At 40.8% G+C, this 23,984-nt stretch overlaps 2 protein-coding genes across 3 annotated transcripts; both read right to left on the reverse strand.

The window, feature by feature from the left end:
* Window positions 1-15: 15 nt before the first annotated feature.
* On the reverse strand, window positions 16-7,216 carry CRLS1 (cardiolipin synthase 1). The gene is made up of 7 exons (XM_062614319.1): window positions 6,976-7,216; window positions 6,094-6,231; window positions 5,389-5,518; window positions 4,845-4,930; window positions 4,058-4,126; window positions 3,629-3,720; window positions 16-1,759 (listed from the first exon to the last, which is right to left on the reverse strand). The coding sequence occupies exons 1-7, from the start codon at window positions 7,027-7,029 to the stop codon at window positions 1,672-1,674; spliced, it is 657 nt and encodes a 218-aa protein (XP_062470303.1). The 5' UTR covers window positions 7,030-7,216; the 3' UTR covers window positions 16-1,671.
* Window positions 7,217-8,032: 816 nt separating this feature from the next.
* On the reverse strand, window positions 8,033-23,954 carry MCM8 (minichromosome maintenance 8 homologous recombination repair factor). 2 transcript variants are annotated; one of them, XM_062614311.1, is made up of 19 exons: window positions 23,804-23,954; window positions 23,416-23,581; window positions 23,160-23,234; window positions 22,576-22,658; window positions 22,250-22,399; window positions 21,443-21,546; window positions 20,773-20,971; window positions 19,879-19,964; window positions 18,330-18,481; window positions 17,078-17,276; window positions 16,584-16,614; window positions 15,915-16,055; window positions 14,151-14,292; window positions 13,330-13,525; window positions 12,852-13,065; window positions 11,715-11,924; window positions 10,930-11,006; window positions 10,270-10,459; window positions 8,033-8,799 (listed from the first exon to the last, which is right to left on the reverse strand). In XM_062614311.1, the coding sequence occupies exons 2-19, from the start codon at window positions 23,540-23,542 to the stop codon at window positions 8,707-8,709; spliced, it is 2,469 nt and encodes an 822-aa protein (XP_062470295.1). In that variant the 5' UTR covers window positions 23,543-23,581; window positions 23,804-23,954; the 3' UTR covers window positions 8,033-8,706. The 2 variants fall into 2 exon arrangements, with proteins under 2 accessions (XP_062470295.1, XP_062470294.1); XM_062614310.1 differs by having other exon boundaries at window positions 23,416-23,953.
* Between the last annotated feature and the right edge of the window lie 30 nt (window positions 23,955-23,984).

A 23,984-nucleotide genomic window follows, 5' to 3' on the forward strand; every position in this document is an offset into this window, starting at 1 on the left:
GGAAAACGCAGCGGCTCCGCCATCCAGACTAATTTTATTTAACACTAGTATTTAGGCACGTCTCACCGAGTACATGGAACTTATTTCAACAAGGTGTAATAACACACACCAACAGAGAGCCTCCACCGACCAGTATTCCATTCCCTGACAATGCCAGGTAATGTTCCAAAGGTATCTGTGATTAAAACAGGAAAAAAATACCTCAACACAACAAAAACCCCAATTAAACCCCAATCCCATTAACCAGAACCAAACAGGAATGACATGACTGGGTAGAATGCATTTTTTTCTATGCTGATTCTTCAAGTACTCTATTTTACTGAACACTCAGTTTAAGGAAGCTTCCATCAGCTTTGCTCTCTATCCTTTTGCTGTTAAGAGGCAGGGTTGGCCACAAAACATGGGACAGTTAAGAAAAAGGTACTAACAAATATCAAGTGTTTTCTCTGTGCACCATTCTATACAAGTTTAAATATAAAAAATATTAAAATGCTTTGTATATACAAGCATGTGCAGTCACAAAAGAGACTGTGTGCTTTCAAGTCTACAGCAAATTGTCTTCTAGTATGATTTATCAGTGGTATCACCACCTGATTTCAGTTATTTAAGCCCTTCATAGTTACACTTTTTTGACATACAAGAAATATCACATTGCTCAAAAATATAAAACATAGGTTTATGATCAACATGATCTGTTCTGCCTAGTTCTTTATTCTGTATCTTTTTGTAAGTAGAGAATAGGCAAAGTACACGTGCAAGCTGTCCCCTGGCCTGAGGGAATCTTGAAGCTAGAGGAACAGGAAAATTAAAGATGTAACAGTATGTGCAGCTAACAGTTTCTCCATTCTCCACTCTCTCCGTTAATTTGGACAACACTTAAAATGTCTCTTTCCTACAGCAGTATTTAGACTAAATAGCATAGTTAAAAGCTTTAAAGAATATGGAGATACAGGAGTTCCTTTCAATCGCTAGAAATTAATACATAACATGAGAAACTAACTCCATTTGGGTACAGAGTACTCACTGCACAGCCAACCTTTCTGGGGGCAATGCTCTTCTCTGGTGAATACAGTTCACGGTTGCACGTACTGAAAAAGGGGGCAGGGTAGTAACTCTTCATGGCTTATCCATATCACCACGGAACACGAAGGAAAAGATTTCTATCCTTCTGGTTTAGATCTCTGAAGATACTGTTCCCGATGAGACACCTTCCTCTGCTTCAGGCTGATGGACATCATAATGAGCAATGCTGGTTTAGTGACTTAGGCTGAGGTACAAAGACAAATCTGTTCTTTTAATTGCTTTTTCTTCTCAGATCTCGGCCTACTCAGTGTCTTGTGTGAAGATGGCAAGAAAGCTGGTGAAAGGTGCATATTTTGACTTCAAAAAGAATATAAAATTATTCAGAATGCACGTGGCATCGATCAGCAACCTGTGTCTTTAAGGATATTATTTATTTGTTTTGTAAACAACCCTATTTTTAAACAAATAAAAAACACATTGAAAAGTCTATCTATATATATACAGTACATGTTAAATCTTCACTCCATTGTGATGCCATGGTTTTAAGCAGAAAAAAAAGAGTTCTTGATCCAAAATTCAGTAGCAATATAACCCCCTTTGGCAGTACAGCACCCAGTGGTGCCAAGAGCCTGTCCTTTCAGGAGAACTTCATTTGTTATTTATCACCTGAACCGTTTTTCGGCCATAGTGGTAATAACTGTATGCAGATGTTACCGTCGTGAAAGCCGTGATGCACCTTTGGGGAAAATAGTTCCTGTAAGTCGTTTGAGTCCAAGTACAATAATAAAGGATCATTTTTAAGCTCATCATTATTTTTCACTACAAGTTCAAGGGCTATGTCTGACAGAAATAGGTTTTACAGATAATATGCTGAAATTCAGTTTTAAGTGGATTAGATAAACAAAGGAACGGCCGTGTAGTGCAAAGTAGAATGTTTCAGTGTAATTGCATAGGAGGCAAAATTTTACCATATTAGCACTTGTCTTAGAGAAGGGAAGACAAAAGATTCAGTACTTGTAGCCTACATTAATTTTTACCAGCTTGAGAACTGTCCGATGGGAGATATTATACATTGGTAGTATAAAAGGGGAACATTCAAACCACGCAAGACTGGAATGTCTCATTTTACCAAGTTGCAAAGCTAAAGCACAAGTTTTGGCTTCAGCCTCTTTTGTTCCCTTCTCAGATGCTGGGTAATAACTACCCATATTTCTAAATTAGCAGTGCTCCTCTGTGTTAAAGGCTGACACCATTCAGGTGAGAGCCACCACTACAGTCCTACCCCTCCATTACCACTGCTCTCCCTTGGCTCACTCGTCCAGGTAATTTTTGAGAGTGTGTTTACAGAAGACCCTGGTGAGTTACACCCAGCATTTCTTCATTACTCACACAACAGAATCGTACAATGGTTTGGGTTGGAAGGCACCTTAGGGATCATCTGGTTTAAAACCCCTTGCCATTGGCAGGACGCCTTCTACTAGTTGGCTCAAAGCCCCGTCCAACCTGGCCTTGAACACTGCCAGGGATGGGGTGGCCACAGCTTGCCAAAACCAGGGGATGCTAAAGAAGCTGCCACCAAAATTAGCTGAACCTCTGTATTCATCAATAAAAGCAAAGTCAGAAATGAACAAACCGAAGATGTAACTCACTCAGAGTCCCAGACAAGCAGCAAAGTAAGCATCTTTCACAGATGAGATTCTAGTTTTGGCTTTCAAAAGGATGAAAAACTACACTGACTGTCAAGATCAAGGTCCCTAGTTCCTTAAAAGCTTTTGGGTTTGTTTTGGTTTTGTGGGGTTTTGTGGGTTTTTTTGAATGTCTCTCTCCCTCCCCCCAAGAAGGATACAAGTAACACTGGGTTTTCTACTACTTGAAACTAAGTTATTTAGTAATTCTGCTGTTCAGCCTCTTTGTCCTGATCTCTTACCCAACTGCTCAGGAGAAATAACTGCACGTGTAACACCTGCTCTCAGGTACAGTTAAGCTTCAGGTACAGCTCACACCTCCAATGACAGCAGTGAAAGGAACAGCCACTATTTAAGGAGTTATGCTCCTGTTTGCCTGTTTTCATTCCATCCTTCCCCTTCCTTCCTAGAGTCTAGCAGGAATCACAGATTTCATCAGATGCTTTTCAGATAGGCTTCAGAAACCTAGATTTCAAGGTAGCAGGTATAACATAAAGCAAAACCAAGAAAATATTTCCCATCTATTTTTACTGACATCAAAGTTATTTCTTCAAGGACACCTATGGCATGAATAAATAAAGAATCCATACAGCCTTTCTTCCCACTCCCTTCTTTTCTATTACTCTGAATTCTGCCTATTCTGAAGACTTGTTTCTCAGCTCTTATTCCTGGATCTTAACTAGTATTATCATTTGACTACTTTTTGCTTGTACAGTAAATTAAATACCAACAAATATCTAGCTCCTGTGCTTTTAAGAATAAATGCTTAAAAAATTCAGGCATATGGGTCTATTACATCATCCCTGCAGGGTTTTTTTGTGCCACACAATTAGATTAATCTCAATTACCAGTTTCTTTAAGAGTACATTAAATTATCAGAAAAAAAAACAAAACCAGAAACAAATGAAGAGATAAATTACCATAATGTCTGTAGATATATGCTGTCCACGTAATTGAAAACAGGAGCTGCTAAAGAAGCTGCCACCAAAATTAGCTGAACCATTGTGTTCATCTGATAAAAGCAAAATACGAAATGTGACCAAAATGAAGACATGTACTATGTAAAGAATATAGACACTTTTATTACTGGTTTAAGTACTAGTCTACATACAGAAAATTTATTTAGGAACCTCTTTTAATGAGTTATATACTCAACTGAACTATACACTATACATACTCAAAATTAACACGTACTCTGACAGAGCATAGCTGAAAATCTTTCAGGATGTAAACTGCCTTCAAACTGGTTGGCACTATTTTGAAACTGCACGCAGGGGTAGTAGGAATCAGCCCCCTCCCTCCAAACTGCACACCACTCCAAGTACTGGGGTGTTAGTTACTACTCTTACCTTACTAATGAATGTTGGTTTTAATTGGGCAGTAGCATAACAGGGGTTAAAATACCTACTGAGTGTTCTCTGTTGGGTGAGAAAAAGAGGGAAAAAAAGTCAGTTTAGTACGTTCGATAGTCCTCTTCACACAACACAGAAAAGACAACTGTAGCACTAAAGCTTATACTGATATTGCTCTTATATGATTTACTACATAGCATAGATAGGAAAAACGTAAAAATAAATTTTATATGATTTATTACACATCATACACAGGAAAAATAACAGCAGCTCTGACTCATCTTGATGAAACCTATTTTATGAAATACTGCTCTGCTTACAAATCTATCTGGTGAAAGAACAAGCACAACACCACATCTTAGGTTAACCACTCAAGTTTTAAGTCATCATCAAGTCTCAAAATTAAAATCTTTATTGTTTACAACATTGTTGAAGGCTTATTCATATTTTTATACTTGTAAAAATCACTGAATTGTAGAATGGTTTGGGTTGGAAAGGACCTTAAGGTCATCTAGTTCCAACCCCCTGCCTTGGGCAGTGGATGCCTCACATGAGGCCACATTGCCCAAGGCTCTGTCCAACCTGGCCTTTGAACACTGCCAGGGATGGAGCATTTACCACTTCTTTGGGCAACTTGCTTCAGTGCCTCACCACTCTCACAGTAAAGAACTTCTTTATATTCAACCTGAACTTCCCCTGTTTTAGTTTAAACCCATTACAGAAGGTTTAATCAAAATACAATGACTACATGTTCCTACCATTTTGTTTAAAGCTATACACTTACCGGTGGAGAAAGAGTTTTGTATCGCACATAAAAAACAGCAGCAATGAGCGCTACATCCCTCAGAATAATCATGGAAGTAAGGGGAACTGAAAAACCAAGCCAATAGGATCTAGTGAAAGATCATGTTCATGATTAAAACCAAACCAAAAAGCACACAAAATATGAAGCAAGAGGATAACCACTCTCAAATGCTTCTGAACAAGTTTTATGCATGACTGAAGATTTTTACCATGATTTCTGAAAGAGTTTAATCTGAAGTCTTAAAAAAATCCAGTCCATGAGAAAATTTCTGATATAGCTACTCACTATTATTGCTTTAAAGAAATACACTTGAAAACGGCAGTGTATACTAGCTAGTTCTGGATATGGCAGCACGTGCTTTCTGTGATGTGTGTTAAGTATTTGAACAGAGCAAATAACCAAGTGCAACTGACAAAGCAAGAGTTCCAAGCCATAGTTTTCCTACCAGAAACACAAGAAATATTATTACACATAAAATCAGCTTCTTTACCTTATATAGTACATGCAATTGATGTTTTCTCACCTGGGATAAGATTTGTACAGGTCAGGCTTACGTAGAGCACACTGATGAGAATTTTATCAGCCAGAGGATCAAGAGCACTTCCCAAAGCTGATTTCTGATTAGCCCAGTTCCGTGCAATAAATCCATCCAACTGGGAAAAACAAAGGTCAATGTTTTTGTTAGAAAACTAAGAATAAAAATAGCTTATATAGGCTGTATACAGAGGTATTTCATGAATGACTTCACATAATGCAGCCAGCTTAAGATGAAATACGATACCCTTTAGCTGATATTTTATGCTTTTTTTCATATTGCATTCCAGATTTTGGAAGCCTCTGAACATATCCAATTCTGATTATTAAATAATATTTAAAAAAAAAAGGGAGAAAAAGGAAAAAAGAGTGACCGATGCTCTTAAAATTCACACAATTATTGTTATGATGGGTGGACCTGGGACACCTGCACACAGTTACAGACCACTGATGCGTAAGCACTGACTGGAGAAAGTCCACTTGCGGCTGGGTCAGGGAACTCTCATACTCATTCCCCGTGCTCCAACAGCACTAGGTCCCCTTCGGGCACCTCCCAGCTCCTTTCACAGTGTTGCCAAGGACATACATAGCATAAAACCAAATGTGTATTAGAATATGAATTTCAGTGCATGCCAATTGGATCACCATAACCCACCACTATCCCCACAGTATTCCCAAGCCGACGCACACATACCAAATCCGTAACGCCAGCCAAAACAAAGACACCCAGTGCCACATTGAAGTTTTCTTCAACGATCAAATAGCCCAAAACTGGCGCCAAACCCATTCTTGCCATTGACAGTATGTTTGGGATGGTCCAGGGGTTTTCATACTGTAAAACAAGCAAGCAAAAACTTCAGGTCAGGAAGGCAAACCCCGATTTGGCAAGTAAAAATCAAGGCAAACACACACTTTACGTTAAACCAACCTTTGTGTGCTGCTTGCGCAAGACACACGGACACGTCCGCGAGCTACTAAACATTAACTCAGCCTCCAGAGCGACAAGGCACCACCGACAGAGACCCCCAGAGCCCTCCCGGGGCTCCAACTCTGGGCAAACCCACCCGTTCCCACCCGTACGGGGTTACGGGCGCTCCCCGCCGCGTCACGTACCAGCTCGGCATAGCGCCCCGCCACACGCCGCTCCTGGGGGGGCTCCGATGGGGCGGCGCCGCCGCTGAGGAGACGCCAGGCGGCGGCGGGCTCCCGCAGCAGGCGCTGGGGCTGCCGCCACCACCCCGCCGGAGCCCGGCCGCCCGCCCAGCAGAACACTCCGCTGTTGCCATGGCGGCAGCCGCCGCGCCCCTCCGTCGCTGCTGCCCCGAGCCGGCTCACCAGAGGCCTTCCGCCGCCGCCCGGCCGCCTCCGCCCCGCGCCGCGGAGGAGCCCCCAGAACCCCCTGCCCTTTACGGCAGTGCCGTCGCCGCTGCACCGTGCACTTTGCGGCAGGCTGCCTCTGGAGGGGGGCGCAGCGGGTGAGGTGGTAGATCGCAGCTGTGAGGAGAAACGGGGAGAAATGAGGAGAAAACGGGGAGAAATGAGGAGAAAACGGGGATTTCGCCGCTTAAGGACCTACCCCCTGGTTGTAGCTGTCCCCCGGGGGCCCCCGGCAGCGGGCGGCGGAGTCCATGGCGGCATGGCGGGCTGTTGCCCGGGGTCACCCCGCTCCTCCCCACGGCGGGCGGCGATGCGCTTTAGCTGTTCTATAAGGGGATGAAGGGGAAGGTTTACGTTATCGTAAGAGACTTCTCAGAGGAACCGAGTGGTTTCTTGTGCTCACTTTTCGCCCTCCCTCACCCACGTTTACTTTAACTCAAGGAGGAACAAGAGTTTACTTTTGCAAGTGGAGCCGTTGATTTGCTTCTGAGGCCTGCGCCTGCTTGCCCTCCCTGCTGGTAGGAGTCAGCGGTGGTGTTCATAGTTCTGGCATCAGTTTATCACCCAGGTAGCGTTTGAGCCCCAGCTGTTTAATCAGCATTAGTTACATGCAGGAATCAGTAAAACAAATGGAGGCTCTTAAAAACCAGTGGCATGTAGGTTATTTACCTCTTCCACAGCTGCCTCAATCTAGAAAAAGCAGCTAAAATGCATGTGACTTTGTTAATTTATTAACCCTTCTGCCACATCAGGTACATGTATTTATTTTTCTCCTTTTTAGACTTTTGGAGGGTGAAGGCAGGATTTGAACATGACCTGGGCACCGGGAAGGGGTGCACCATCAGCAAGTTTGCTGATGAAGAGAAGCAGGAGAGTGGCTGAGCATTATGCTGCCATCTGAGAGAATTCTTATACTGAAAGTTTCTCAGCTGCCATTTTATTGCACTAGACCATGATTCTGATTTAATAGGAGTCAGGAAATGTTCAGCACTTTACTCTTGTGGAACAGACATTATTTATGTTATATAGATATCATAAAAATCACAGAATGGTTTGGGTTGGAAGGGACCTTAAACCTTCTGCTATACCAGGTTGCTCAAGGCCCCATCCAGCCTGGCCTTGAACACAGCCAGGGGTAGGGCATAAATAATAATAAATGTTACTTATATTTCCATGACACAGAAACATAAATTGCATGCCATTTACACCTACACCAGCATTCACGGTCACTGGGTAACACTTAAACAAAACACAGATTTCTCATACATAAAGTTTAATGAAAGACATAAATAAAAACCAAATGCCATTTTACAAATTAAATAGGGTAATAAAGATATTTTCTTATATCAGACTTACATTTCAAATGAAAATACCATCTACAAAGAGCAACAAATACAGAGGTGCCAAACAGAAAATCAGGTCAGTTTCAGTAAGACAGCACTTCTTAAAAGCAACAAAACTGTTGTCTCAACATGAAGATTCCCAACTTTTGGACAATATTTCCATATTGAAAATTCTTCGAATGAACTACAGCGCTAAAAATATAACTCTCGTGTTCTCATGAAAGAGAATGTTGTGGGTCAAATGTTTGTTGTAGAAGTAAAATCTGCTACAGTACTGAAATCATGTCAATACAAAACACACTCCCCGCTCCTTAGGGATGATGAAGCACATGCTGGTCTCACCCAGTCTCACATCCTCAAGCAGACCTAATATGTGTCAAGCAGCAACACCAGGTGTCTGTACTACAGCACCCTGTGGGCACCCTTTGTTTCTGAAAGGTGATCTCACACCTCAGTAAGCAACAGTGCCAGCAGTGCCTTGACTGCTGAGCTAGGCTGCAGCTCAGTGTACTTTATTGCTGCAGGGCCATCAAGTCCATTCCAGGTGCAATGATCAGGTCTCTCAAAGTTTTGTACTGTGGCTGTTTTCACATAGTCTGAAGCTGATAAATTCTTGAGCCTTTTTTCAAAAGATAACCCTGATCATTTAGGGATCCAATAAAGCTTTCAAAATCAGATACCTGGGAAAAGAAAGACAAAAACATATTTCAGACTGAAAGAATGACATTTTATCTGATGTAAAACATCAAAGTTTAAAAGAACTGAGTAAAGTAATTTGAAACTCACCTAAGAATAGGTTAGTTTCCTTAGCAAACTGCTGACCTGCTAGGAGGTTGCACCCTTTTGCACTCTATTTACAGGCTGTTTTTAATGTGTTACATAGAACAAGTGTTCCCTACTTAATGAGATAGAGAAAGTATGCAGTTACATATGTCTAAATCTAAGTTCTGAAAACCAAGTATCTGTCAAAGAAGTCTAATTTCTACATCGCTCACTGATTCCCAACTATTTGTTACAGGTGTAGGGCTTTGAATGGGGAAAACAGATATTCTACATATGAAGGGAAGACTGGAATGAATAATCCTGTGAGAAGAGATCTGGCAATAATATGTTCTGTCAGACAGGATTCACACCAAATCCAGTCTTATGTACAGCCAACATCTGAAAAAGTTTGGAAATTGAAGCAATCTTGCTGCAGCAGGCCAAAGTAGGCTAACCAGGGAACAGAAAGAATAATGCTATTGCCCGTAATAAGTTCCATAAAGAGAAATTAATTATCACTATATTTACTCATTACACCAGAAATCCAGTTTTAAGTTTTAAATTGATATTTGAAGCTTTTTCATAGGATCACAGAATGGTTTGGGTAGGAAGGGACCTTAAAGCTCATCCAGTTCCAACCTTCTGCCATGGGTAGGGACACCTTCCATGACACCAGGTTGCTCCAAGCCCTGTACAACCTGGCCTTGAACCCTGCTAGGGATGGGGCAGCCACAGCTTCTCTGGGCAACCTTTGCCAGGGCCTCACCACTCTCATAGTAGAGAATTTCTTCCTATTATCTCATCTAAATCTCCTTTCTTTCAGTAGAATGAGCTATCAATATTTTTGTTTGGCTGAAGTCCCCACGCATGTACAGAATGCAAATCAATTGCAAAATAAAACATATTTGTGGCCATCTGTCCTACATGATGTTCTATCAAGTTACAGTATAGGATGCCTGAAGCAGGAATGAGAACCCCAAAGGTGTATTTGGGCCAGAGAAGGTCAAGCAGAAACATCACTGCACTGCTGAAACCACAAGAGTCTAAATTTGGGAACAAAAATAGGTGTGTCCCCTGGGAAGCCAGAGGAAGTAGAAACCAAAATTGCCTTTCATAAACAAAGCAGAATCTTGTTAAGGACCAGAAGGAGAACCAGCCCTTACTAGTGCAAGGAGCCATTACTGTCAGCTAGTGACATTAGTAAAGCTAACAAACAAACAAAAGGCAATTCAGGAAAATTGTTGAGCCTAACAAGCAGAAAACACTGCTTATTTCTGTTCCTTGCAGAGGCACAACAGATGTGCCTTTTCTGCTTTCTATTTTGCAATAAATCATTTTGACTGATCTCACAGTTTATTGCGGGAGAAATGCTCAATTTCCTAACTTACCCGTATCTGCAGCTCCTTTGCAATCTGCCGAAGCTGTTGCAAGTCAAAGAGGTTGTTGTAAGTTCTCTCTGCAATACTGTTAAGGGCAGAAACAAATCTTTTTGCTTGTGACCGATTGCTCATCCCAGACCCATGCTGTGAACGCTCGAAGTCCAGTTTTCCAAACTCATCAGAGTAGGTTCCCAGCATGCTAAAAATACATTTAAGACAAGAGCAACAGAAGGGAAAAGCAAAAGTGCATCAGTTTGCTTCCTGAGGCATAACCACTTGAGGAAGCTTTCAGAAGCCACACAGGAAACCATCCCCTGGTAAGAAAGTCACTATCTAGGGAACTTAGACTAAATGTCTGTCCAAATCACTTTTAAAGTTAAATTGTTCAACTGCAACAACAGAGTAATTACACAAGAGAAAAAAAACCCTTTGGCAGTGCCTCATGTCTAATTTACTGTGCACAGATCTACATAACCACTACAATGATACAACTCAAAGGCCTAAGCAATCATAGCCAACTTAGGGTTTTTAAAGAGCTAACAAATCTGAATATTGGCATTATGGGCCTAAATTTGATAAAGTAATCACTGTGTTTGTGTATCAGAAAATAAAAGGTTTGAATGAATAGCACTGTGATTCTCTGTTTATTTTTAAAGCAGTGTGTATTACCTATATTTCATTATTTCTATTACATCCTCAGCATCTTCCTTGGTAGATTTCTCTCTTAATTCCAGTCTTGATCGTGCCTTAAAAACAAAACAAACAAAATCCACAAAAGTATATTTAAGATATATTATAGCAGATGTGAAAAAAGGCTACAGTTACTCCATAACAAGCACAAAGTTCAGGAGCAGAGATGGAACCTAAGCCTACAGGATTTAGAGGAAGATTTCTGTATTTTTTCAACAGCGCTTCCATGTCATCTCCTGCACATTCACATTATCAGGCTGTAGTGTGGAGTTTACTTGCAGCAGTTTCAGCTTATTCCTGCCTGCACCTACTTTTTTTCCTTTTAGGAGAATGTGATAGATTCTCTTTCATAGAACCACAGAACACTTTGGGTTGGAAGGGACCTTTAAAGGCCATCCAGTTCCAACCCCCCTGCCACAGGGGCAGGGACACCTTCCACTAGAGCAGGTCGCTCCAAGCCCCGTCCAGCCTGGCTTTGAACACTGCCAGGGATGGGGCAGCAACAGCCTCTCTGGGCAACCGGTGCCAGAGCCTCACCAACCTCATAGTGAAGAATTTTTACCCCATCAAGGGTGTTTTACTTTATAAGAGGCTTTAAGCAACAGCAGCTCTTAAGGATTTGCAGGTCTCTTGCATTCTTACAGTTTTGTTAACAACAAAAAAGCACAGCAGTGAATAAGCTGTCAAAAACTGTAGGGTACCAGTAGCAGTTTAGGAATAATTTGTTTGCTTTCAATCCATTCGGTATTACAACTTGCATTTACCTCAGTAAGTCGTATCAGTGACTCTAGCTGCCTTGTGGTGATTGGGGTGCTGTCTGCTCCTTGGTTCTGTTTCCGGAGCTCAAGGTAGAATTCCTGGAGGACCTGAGCAGCTTCTGAAGATAAATTTGGGTGAACGTACTGCCGAGCATATCCAATGTACTTCCTCAGCAGCTGATGTGGAATGGCATCAAAGTTCTCTCCTGGTAAAATCTAACCCAGTTACAAAGAGCTTAGATTTCTGTCTGTCAGAACCCTATAGAATACAATTTTTAACATATAATCTTCATCCTCTATGCTTTATCTGCTGAAATCTTCACTGGAAGGGTTTTAGTGCATCATATATGAACTGTGTACTTTGAAAGTCCATACACTAGGCTTAGACATGTAATTAAACACATTTGTCCATCTCAGAAAAAGCAGCTAAAGCTTCTTGTTTGCAGTAAGTGCTTAACTGTATCAAGAATTCTTACTCAAAAAGAGAAAATCCGATTTCACAGTTGTTATACCATATAGGTCCACAGATAAAACCACCACTGCTGATACTCCGTTCCCAAAAGTGCCTGGGTATAGCTGCAGTAGGAGATACATCTCCCAAGACTCGGCATTTGACAACATTAGCCTTCAAAAAGATCACTTAAGTTCAACAAGAAATATGCTCCTCTTCTATAATCTCCAAATCTGTCATGAGTTGCAAATGCTCAATTTGTTTACACACTGCTTTATTCAGATTCAATACTTCACAGCACATCGTGCTATATTAAAGTATTGTATCCAATCTAGTTCTGTAGCTTTTTATTGAAATCTAACACAGCAGATTTGCTTTAGAGCATCACACACAAATTATCTTCTTGCTACCACAACTGAAGCCAGCTTGGCTAACAAATTCTTTCCTGTGTGGAGATGAAGATGGCTTAGGCACATCTAACAGCTCCAGGAGGGTGGGTAACGTTAGCTACAACAGACAATTATTAGGAACTGGTGGCAGGAGCCTTAAGTGTTGCTTTAATGCAGAGCAAATTATCATGAGAAGAATGAGAGTGGGAGACTGAGGGCATCCAGCAAGTCAGGCTTGCCCAGGTCTCAGCGCCAAGAACATCACAGGAAGGGGCACAGCAGCAGTCACAGGACAAGTCTTACCTTTAGTCTTTCCAGCAGGGGTCGATCTGAAGTGGCTTCAAGGATAGAGCGATCCTGTGTGTTGGTGCGAGTCACAACAGTGCTGCTGCACACTGCCTGCTTTCCAGCACGGATTGCCATCACGTGCTCAGACAGCAAGTGATCGTGGTCTTCATTTGGTGTGTCCAGCAAAATGAAAACTAGATCAAATCTCGACAGCAAAGCACTCCCCATTCTAGAGTAGAGACAAGAAAACCACAATGCTCATAAAGAAGGAACTCTGCTCTACTTCAAAAAACACTTAAAGAATCTTGACCCATTATTCAGAATGAAGTGGAACAGCATTTTCTCTCTCAAAAGCCATGAAAATTAATTATTACAGTAAGTATGTGTTCAAGCTCTAGGAAACTAGAAAGCAGTTATATACAAGCTACAAGACTATTATAAACATCTGCTCCTGATGGTGAACTATATAAACAGCATTTCAGAAAGTGCTCACTTTAAGTTCTCAGACACGGTTTTGGCTTTGTTATAATGTCCTCCAACTGGGTTTGCTGCAGCAACAATAGATGTTCGAGCTGGCAGACTGCAAACAATGCCAGCTTTGGCAAGGCTGATGCTTTGCTGTTCCATGGCTTCCAACAAAGCCTGATGCTGGTTTCCCATCTTATCAAATTCATCTATTCCACAAATTCCTGGAAGCAATTAACAACAGGGCAAAGACTTACTACAGAATGCATTAACTGATGGATGAGTGAGTGTATGTTACAATCCAATGCTATATCAGAAGCCCAACCTAGAGTCTTAGGGACTGCAGGAGACACCGGATCAAGTATCCATTTCAGCAACGGTTGTTTTCATTTCATGGTGCTACAGGTGAACCACTATGCAGTTGGTCTGGCTTGTGGAAACAGTGATCTGATCACACATTAAGATAACAAAACAAGCTTTGTAAAAATATAAATAGCTGACACCTTGTAAGCAGCTGTTTTTCAAAACCATTAAGAGTCCAGCAGCTGCTATTAAGTCAGAGATTTCCCAAAAAGGAAATCCTAGTTCTTTGCCACAGTAAGGCTGGTTTATGAATTGCAGAACGCCAGTTTCATATACATCCTAATCCCTAAGAAAATAGAAACCACCTCCAGAGAAGTTACTGGAGAGGCTCAGAACTTCTCAAGGTGTGGAAAGCCAATATCATACTTCCGATTTACATTTTTAGTCCACAGTTACACAAGCACTGTAGTTAATCTTAGACTTAGTAGCATATACACCCACCCCCCACGTACAGTCACACAAACTCTGTAGCATTACATGTATTACCTTGATCTCCAAGCACTAAAGCACCAGCTTCTAAGGCAAAATCTCCAGAAGCGCCATCTCTAGACAGTGTAACAGTCAGGCCAGAGCTGGTGGAAGTGTTACCACAAACATACACACCTCGAGGAGCAACATTGCACACTGCCTAGAAGAGAAATAAGTGCTTTTTCCCTCCCCCGGATGAAGAATTTCATAAGCCTTATTCTAGAGAAACAATTTAAAGTAAACACAAATTTGTATCTTTCTCCTTAACATGGCCCAGCAGTAAAGTTGTACGTCTTTTGGGGTTGCAAGGGGTTACTTCTGTAAAACAGTAGGAATAACTTTGATCACACGACTTGCAGCACAACCGTGTCTACTGTGTTATCAAAACTGCTAGGACCTTGGGTATAGCACTTGATATCTGTCACAGAACTGCAGATACATAGTTTCTGTGTCTTCAGACCCCAAGGTCTACTCAGACTAATATCTTATCCTGGTGCCCAACATGCTGGCTGCTTCAAAAGCATGCATAGTTCTCCCCACAACTAGGGGATAAAGGACAGTCTAGTCTTTTCTATGTTGTTAGCATCCAGAAAGCAGCCTGAGCTAGAAAAACAAAGCGTGGTAAGCTTTAACACTGACACATTGCAGTTCAGTTTGCCTAGAATACAGTTCTAACTGGATTCTCCTGGTAAATAGCTATAGTTTTGGGTGCCTGTTTTATTTAAAAGCCAGTACTCAAAGTGTTTTGTTCAGTACCACATATATAACAGGCACCAAGTATTACATAAAAAACCCCAAGCACCCAACCAGACAAAAAGCCCTGGCTCTTTACACAGCTTTGCTTTTCTCCTTGAGATTTTTTTTTCCTGTCACAGTGATGACAGAGGAGCCTTGCCTCAGGGTCTTAGCTGAGGAACAGATTACTAGCTTTTCTTGGATGGCATTCAGCTGTTTAGTAACAGTGTGGAAAAACAAATCACCTGCTGTATGCAGAGAGTCCCCATTCAATAACTGAGAAATTTGTTTGTCAAGATGCTTGCATACAAATCCATCACTTTCAGTTATTGCAAATTGTATCTTAACAAAACATGTCCACATTAGAAAGACTCTGACTTTTTAAATGAGGTCCTGCAAGTCCAGGTGAACTCCGTTCCTTTGTCACTTCACAGTAACCGTGGGAAAAGACATGGAGCTTTAGAACCATCTCATTTAAGATTAAAAAAATCTATTACTAACAGATTCTATTACAACCATGCAGAAATGTCCACCAAGATTAAAACCCAAATGCAGCAGCAGGTCTTTTTCCCCAAAAAGCCAAGATTTGTGCTAGCAACACAGCAGGTAAGAGAATGGAGGTAAACCTCAGAAAGTGAGTAACACGATATTTTAAACTGCATTAGTTCCAGGCGTGTACCTTCTTCATTCAGCTAGTCCACTGTCAAATAAAATTAGGAAGGAGTAAAACTCTTCACTGGGAAAAACCTCGACTGTTTAAGGGCAGGACAGCAAGCCTATACTTGAAAACCCACAGGCTTGACCAAGTATACCTGCTTTGGTAAGAGTTTTAACAGGCCTGACTCCTTTGTCAAGGAGAGGACAGCAGGGGACCGCCCTTTGGGTTCTATCCTATATTTGAGGTGCCCTACATTAAAAGATAGCTGTAGCCAGGCCCAAGCAACCCTTTGGTCTTGGCACAGTTATCCTAACATGCTTACAAGAAGTCAAGATAACAAGGAATTGGAGAAAAATACAATAGCACAACAGAAGTAAATCAAGCCTTACTTGCAACATTTGACTTTTTCCCAATCCTGGATCTCCAACAACCAGAACGTGTGGGTCTCCTCGCACTGGGATTCTGTTCTTGTCATCTACAAACTTCTGACATCCTCCAAATAATGCCAGGGCCAAACCTGCCTTTACAATCTGTAGTGGTACATACCAACACTTGTAAGTATTTGATCGTGGTGACAAATTCTGACAATTCCCTGGTATTCACCATAACAACGCTTTCCTTCTGGATGGCTGAACTTAAGAGTATAAAGCTGCCATCTCCTTGTCACTGAAAGTGACTCTGCGTCACAGTTACCTGCAAATACATTCTCTGCTCCTTCCCTTCACCCTGGATAAGCTTCATAAATCACAGAATGGTTTGGGTTAGAAAGGACCTTAAAGGTCATCAGTTCCACTCCCCTGCCATAGGCAGGGACATCTTCCACTAGACCAGGTTGCTCCAAGCCCTGTCCAACCTGGCCTTGAACACTATCAGGAATGGGGCAGCCACAGCTTCTCTGGGCAGCCTGTGCCAGGGCCTCACCACCCTCACAGGGAAGAATTTTTCGCTAATCTAAATCTCTCCCCCATCAGCTTCAAGCCATTCTCCCTCCTTTAGAAGTTTACTGTGGCATAAACATTCCAAACTGAAGTTGCAGGCAGAGCTGTTAAATTACTTACCTCATGGCCATAAATTGCCGGACAAAGAGAGCTGAAAAACAAAGAAGATTGTAACCTAAGGGAAATACAAATCTTGTAGAAGAATACTTCTCTGTCTGAACTGAGGGTCTTTCGCACCCCCTGCTCAATTCTTGCACCTCTTTCCTCTGCTGTGGAAAAGCAGAGTGAGGAACAAAACTGTACTCATGAGCTGAAAGTACTTGGTGAAGAGCAAAAATAATTCATTGCCTTTTTTTACCCATAACTTTCTGTCTCAAGGTTGAACTAAAACACTCCTAACTTCCCTGTATCCTTAAATCCCTCTCAAAGTTCTAACACCCCAACTGCAATACTTCTTCCCAAGCTCCTTGCCCATGAAAGGTTTTTAAATCTCTGTGGTGTCTGTTGCACAAGCCTTAGACATTTCATAGCTCTGACTGTCATGTTTGTTTGAAGGTGGTCATGCTGATTCAGAAATCTAATCCTAGACCTAGTGTAGGTCTGACACAACTTACTTCACAATGAGCCTGAACAGGTTTTCCTCAGCTTGAATTTCTTGAACAGCATAAAGGTCTTTAAGTGAGAACTCCATGAACGATCTCTGAAAAGTCTCATCATCAAAACTCTTTGTTTTTTGTCCTTTACTGTTGCTGACAGAATTGGCCTCAATGTACAACAAGAACATACACTTGTCATTCTTACTTTTAGAAGCTCCTGTTAGAAAAATTGAGAAAAGATGAAGGAATATTCTATCATTAACTACCAATGTTATTTACAAATGGCATAGGGTAATTCAGAAATATTAAGTTCAGCCATGTGCAAAATGTTTGTATTTAAGTAATGGAACATCTGCATTTTCAAAAAAATGGCGAGTTTCTGGTTACATTTGTTCTCCAAGTTCCCTCCATTTAGGTACACAATAAAATATTCTGCTGGATTAGGAGGCTATATGCATATAGAAAAAAACTTTATCCCAGAATAAATGAAATTTCCCAGGAATTTCAAATTATTACATTATTTTAGTCAAAGTTGAATACAAAATGTTCCCACTCAATATTTAGAGGGAAAAAAAAATCATAGTGCAGAATAATTAAATATGTGGCTTAATAATTACTTATTTTCTATATTCCCAATGATTACTTCGCAGAGAACATGGTCTCATGGTAAATCAGTACTGCATTTCTCTGCAACATATGCTATTACAGTTGTGTGCAACATAACTCCTCACTTTGGGGAAAAAAGAAAGAAAAACAAGTTGTAAGATTTCTCCAGGAAGGACTGAACTAAGAAAGCTGGTACTCCTTCACAGCAGAGTGACAGCTTTCCAATCTTTTGAAGGAGACCTTAAAGGGAAAAGGCTAAGCAAACAATGACTCTCAGTGAGACTTCAAGAAATAAGGATGTCCCTGCTACATTACTGCTCCAGAGAAGGCTTTCCTATCAGCTGACACTAAAACATCAGATGTCAGACTGGTACTTAAGATTCAGGTCAATAGTTGTGTCTAGACCAGTGGATTGTGAACCCCAACATGTCACTGATGGAGGTCTGTGGACGTTAGAGACAGTGCTCCTCTTGGACAGCACTATATCTGGCTTTCTCAAAATAACTCCTTGTTATAAAACTTTGACAATTTCTGAAGAAACACACACTTTAACACATCTACAATTTTGAGACTTACGTTAAGGGAATAGCTGTTACCATTCTTGTGTTATCACTAGAAAAAACACTCCCCTAGGAAAAAGATGTTCTCAGATGATGCGTTTTACCTTCCTCAGTGCTTGACACTTTTACTATCCCTGTAACAGTGACCACATCTCCCGGGACACAGCTGTCCACAAGATCTTGAACCAGTTCACATTCAATTGTGCGAGGGATTCGCCCTGCTTCTTGCTGATCATCTGCCATGAGCTCCTGCACCCTGCAAAACATGAGGTGGGTGCACAATCCCTGTGTAACATTACAAATTCAGTTACAGCACACAAGATCAGCAGCTGTATGCTTCCAACCAATCCAGAATGGAGACAGCAGGAATGCCCTAAAAAACTCTAGAAAACGCAGCACTGAATTTGGAGAAAGACTTTTTCAGTTCAGGCTTCAATAAATGGGTGTACATTATGCATAAACCCCAGAAAGACAATTAACTATAAACTCCAGAAATAATAAAAATTCAGATTTTCTAGCACTGAAGAGCAGAAATAAGTACAGTATGTGAAAAAAGATGGACCTCACATAAAAAAAATTAAAGCATCAGCCACGATATCCCTGGTGAATGTTTAACTGGCATTTTAACCCTATCAAAGCACAGAATATCCCTCATACCGTAACAAAGACGGTAGCTCACTCTTTGTATAGTTGTAAAAGGCAAGCAACTAACAAGTTCTTTAAAAGATTCCAGTTTGGGCTCTGCACTTAAAGCTCAGATAGTTTTCCTTGAAGCTCGTTGTTAAGCTTGTATTAAGAAGCTGTGATAAACAGCACCCTCTAGAGCTGCTGACAAGAATGTCAGCATTGGTTTTTAAATAAAATCTTCAAATTACTTTTATTACAGCACGTTAATAAATGAAAAACATTTAGGTGTCATTTGACACGATAAGACTTTTGATACAGAGCACATGAAGCTACAGAATCTGAATCTGAAGTGGGAAAAAGCTGAGTCCTGCTTTTTCCAAGCCTTGTCTATCCCCTTAGCTTAGTAAGGAACCACAGGTCAAACTCTTCTGAATAGATATTGTAGGGGAACAGTAGGCTAGCTAATAGCACATAGTAGGATGGAAGCAATGAAAACCAGATACACCATCCACCTTCCTATACTTTAACATTGTTAATTTGTATTGAATGGGCAGGCACAGCACTATTTCCTTCTACTGAGTGTACCTTAGGAACACATCATCACTTCAACCTAAGATTTCTAGCCCTCAAATTTACTTCCAGTTCATTCAACTGGCATAGCTGATCTATGTAATTTAATAGGGTTTTTGTAGCTGACTTACAGTGTGGTAAAGGGAATCATTAAATAATAGATGCCATTAGAAATGATCAAGAAAAGCTGCAAAGAGCACAAACTGGACATTTCCCAAAGAACTCTGTCATGGTAGGAGGAATTTCCAAGAAGCTATTATAATGGGTAGGTTTAATACATGAAATATACGAGTGCTCAGATAAAACCAGTGCTTTGTAATATAAATTTTGAAAAGTGCTTGCCACAAAAGAGTTAGATTATTAAACTTATGTCATGTAATATGGAATTAGCCATCCTGTCCCTCTTTGACTACCTTGTTGCATTACATCTTTGAGCAGAAGTGAAGACATGCTTACTTAACAGACTGCCAGTCCACTGTAGTGGTTAAAGGAGAGCTTCTGTCAGCTGTGAAAGATCGGCCCCGGCACTCAGGAATAAGGCACTGTAATGACAGTCATTCTAGTTCATTCTCAACTGCTTTTTTAAATGTCATAATTTTAAATTGCCTAATTTGATTAAAAAAAATTATAAAGAGGAAAAACAAAGCAATGTGATTCATTGACATCACTTCAGGAAAACTGCTAGTTAAATTAGGGCTACAAATTAGCACATACATAATTAATGAAGAGCTATCAGCCACATACACATGAATTCAGAGTTGTTTGAGCAGATACAGTGAATTTTATGATCCCCTTGGTGAATTAGATTGAGTTCTTGGGTGCTGGGGGGGGCGTGGAAGGGAGATGGTAGATGAGGGGTTTTGTGGGTTTGTTTGCTTTGTTTTTTTTTTTTATTTTTAACACTTGCAGATGTTCCAGAGGAGATAATTTTTTCACTTGAGCACATCACCTAACGTAACTGGGCACTGTCTTATGTCTAATAACTTTCTAAATCCAGATAAAAAACAGTGAAATTAAAATGTTCTAAACAAAATCCACAAAAGACCCCAATCTAAACATGGTAACCACCACAGTGAGGTGGAGGAGAATTTTTAAACATAACTGATGAAATGGAAATGAAAAGATATTTCATTTTTTCCTAGATTTGAGTGAGTTTCTACATATTGCTTTTGTTTCAGCAGGATACAACTTTTTTGCAAATACCAAGGGTATGTAGTAATACAAAGTTGCTTTTGGTAAGCTTTATGTTTTTTTGGCATGTCAGTTGTTTAACATAGCTTTAAAGATACTGGGTTTTGTCAGGTCAGTACAAATAAGAGCAAAGTATGAAGTTAGATGGTTTTAACTTACCTTAGTTGGAAGGGTATACTTTCCATCAGGTAGAGGAACACTCTGAACATCTCCACATGTGCCACATGCAAAAGCCAGCTTAGTGCACATAGGCTTAATGTTACTGACACGCACAACAGTGCCACGCAAGGCAATGTATTTCCCATAGCAGTTGGCTCGAACATTTTTCAGCTGAGTTAGTGGATCATAGTTGTACACCCTACAGAGAAGTTAAACAGTAACATTTGAAAGCTTACCATACTTAAATACAGAAACAAACAAACCCAACAAAAAAACCCAAACCTCACTAAATGCAAACAAAAAAAAATCCTACACCCAATTATTAGCAGTAACCCAGAGCAATAAGTAGAAGTAGTTTGGCTGTGGACTCATGGCATAGTATTTCATTCTTGTTCTAGAAAGCAGTGAGACGCTTGCTATTCCCCAGGTGTATATACCTTAACATCTGTTTCTCCATTTCACTCTTTCGTTCACAAGGACAGTTTAGCCTTTGTCATGGTGAACCAAAAGCAAAATGTAGACTGCTCTTCTGCAAATAGCTTCACAGAGTCAAGTCTCTCAATAAAATAAATACATAAGCCTTATTACTATGCATGGATATTGACAACCATTAGACGAGAAGCAAACAGATCTTCCTGGAAAAAAAGCCCAAATACTCAACACACATTACCTAGCATGAATGAGAGGCACATTTATTATAGGTTCTCCTTCAAGTGGTAATCCTTCCTGCACCTGCAGCTCTGCAGCATGCCTTTCAAGGTCCTTTGTTAGCACCTAGACAGAACAGAAAGGCAGGCACAAATGCAGTGTGCCATGCAACACAGAGTCAACTTGCTGTTAGGTTTGATTCCATTTTTTTTTTTTTTACAACCAGATTCCCCTACTGCAGTTTGAAGAGTTCTCTGCTTCTGAGCAGTTTTAAGCTTCATTTTAAATGGAACTAAAATCAACATATTTGTTGTTGTTTTTAATTAACAAAGCGTATACAATAATCTTTAATGCTGTGCTTAACATATGGATTTTTGTGTGACATAAGCCACAAACATCTCAACTTGTCTGTCAACAAGTAGTGAAATGCTACTTTAGAGAAAACAGAGACAGGAACCGGCTCACCATTCACCCACCAGCCGTGGTTTTGCCACATGATGTGGGAGACACAGCACAGGTAATTCCCAGTGTGTTAAAAATAAAAACCAAAAAAAAACCCAGGAATTAGAACTCCCAGTAGGGAATAACAAAAGTGTTGGAACTACATTTAATCTACTGCTTTGATGATGAATAAGCAAAAAATAAAATACCAAGACAAAAGGATTTACAAAAACATGATTTTGTGGGCTGTGCAGAAATGGTCGGGAGATGGAAGAGTTTCTGTTTTAAATAAAGAGTAATTTCCAGTAAGACAGAAAAAAATAGAGTCCCACTGATTTGTTTTTCATTGTGAGGATTATGCCTCTGTGTATTAGAGAATCTTATTTACCTGGTGAATTGCCAGACCCATACATTGCAGTATCTTCTGAGGCATGTCCCTTAACTCAGTAGATAAGTTTGGTATTGATTTAGTCAATTCTTTGTCTTGTATCAGTTCTTTATAGTCCACAAGAATACTTCCTTTTCTTTCTATTTCATCCTGTGAAACATTAAGTTATAAAATACACTTAAAATTTTAAACACAACACATAGAAATCACATCATAAATATTTCATATCTATGATGGAAATTATTTTTAGTGGAGAAAACACAAGATTTGTAATGCCATTGTATCAACAGACTGTTGGGATGGGATATGTTTTATTTTGTTTTTACCTTATCATAAAGCTCAATGCGTTGCATGAAAAACTTTTCGAAGGCTTGAGTCTTCTGGACAAAAGGAGACCTGTCAGCATAAGCTAATTAGAAAAATGCCATGTTAGTAATGGACAGAAATAATTACTTCCCATTTCACAAAATACATAAACATTATTTTTCTGCATTCCAAACCTGAGAAAGATGATAGATTATTACAATATCACAGTTATGTTCTATCATTAGGCTTGATAGAAAAAAAAACAGAGCTTTGTCTGGGATGACATACGACAAGCACATAGGAATAAGAGAAATACAGCAGAGGTATGTAAGTTCCAGTCTTTGGTAGCTGGAGGATTTATGTGGCTTATTGATCAAGTTTAAGAAAGACCATGTTTTACATTATGTAAGACTCCTTTTCACAGTTTGGAGTCCACAGAGATTACGGTATCCCACAAGATTTAAATCTCTGTTGTATTCATGTTTATATACAATAAATACGAATTTCAGTTGTTTTTTGTTGAACTTATCCCCTCTACTTATAACCAATTCTAGAAAAGAAATGGAACAAAATACTTTATAAAACAATTTTAGTCTAAAAATACCTTCAGAGAAATAAAGTTTCCATCCTTTATAGGGAATAAATTGGTCCAACGTTGATTGAACTAGTCGAGATTTTACTAGGAAGAAAATTATAAAAGTGGGGATTAAAACAATGTGAATATTAGACCTTTGCTAGTTTTATTCTTAGTGATTCTTTTGACCGTGGGGAGGCAAATAGCTGTAATCGCCTAGTGCAGTAGGTCAAAAGCAAACCATTATAGCTTTAGAGAACAGGTATAAGCACAGGAGCTGGCTCACCAGGCTCAGGCACTCTTCTCCACTCTCCCTTGTGTTCTCTGCCTCGCCATCCGCCTCGCCATCCGCCTCGCCACCCCTGAAAGCCTCTCCCGCGGACACATCCCCTGCCTCTGAGGTCCCTGCTCATCCCGCTCCGCAGGCGTCAGTTTGGGGATGCGACAGCAAACGGAGCCAAGAGAAACAGAAGCGTTACCAGAAGAAATTTAACCTATATTAGGGTCAACTGCCGGGGGGGCTTCATCTGCGAGGCTACGAGCGAAGGCCCTGAGGGACCTCGGAGGCTCTGCGGAAGAGTCGACCGCCCACTCCGTACCACAGAGCCCGGGGAAGCGAAGAGGAGCCCCGCTGAGCAGCCCCGGCAGTGAGGGGACGAAACAACGGCACCAAGCTCCCTCAGCAAGAGCCTCCGCCAGCCCCTAAGGCGACAGGGAAGCTCTCACACCCGCCTCAGCACTCTATTTTGGCGCCCATACACTCCTTCCAACACTGCAGCCAATCCCGAGGGAGCATATAGCGTCGCCATGGAGCAGAGGGCGCAGCTCGCCAGCTCTCATTGGCCGCCCTTTCCC

This window comes from Pezoporus occidentalis, unplaced genomic scaffold (assembly GCF_034315485.1).
Source record: "Pezoporus occidentalis ecotype Australia unplaced genomic scaffold, CSIRO_AGI_Poc_V1 ctg175, whole genome shotgun sequence".
NCBI classification, from domain to species: Eukaryota; Metazoa; Chordata; class Aves; order Psittaciformes; family Psittacidae; genus Pezoporus; species Pezoporus occidentalis.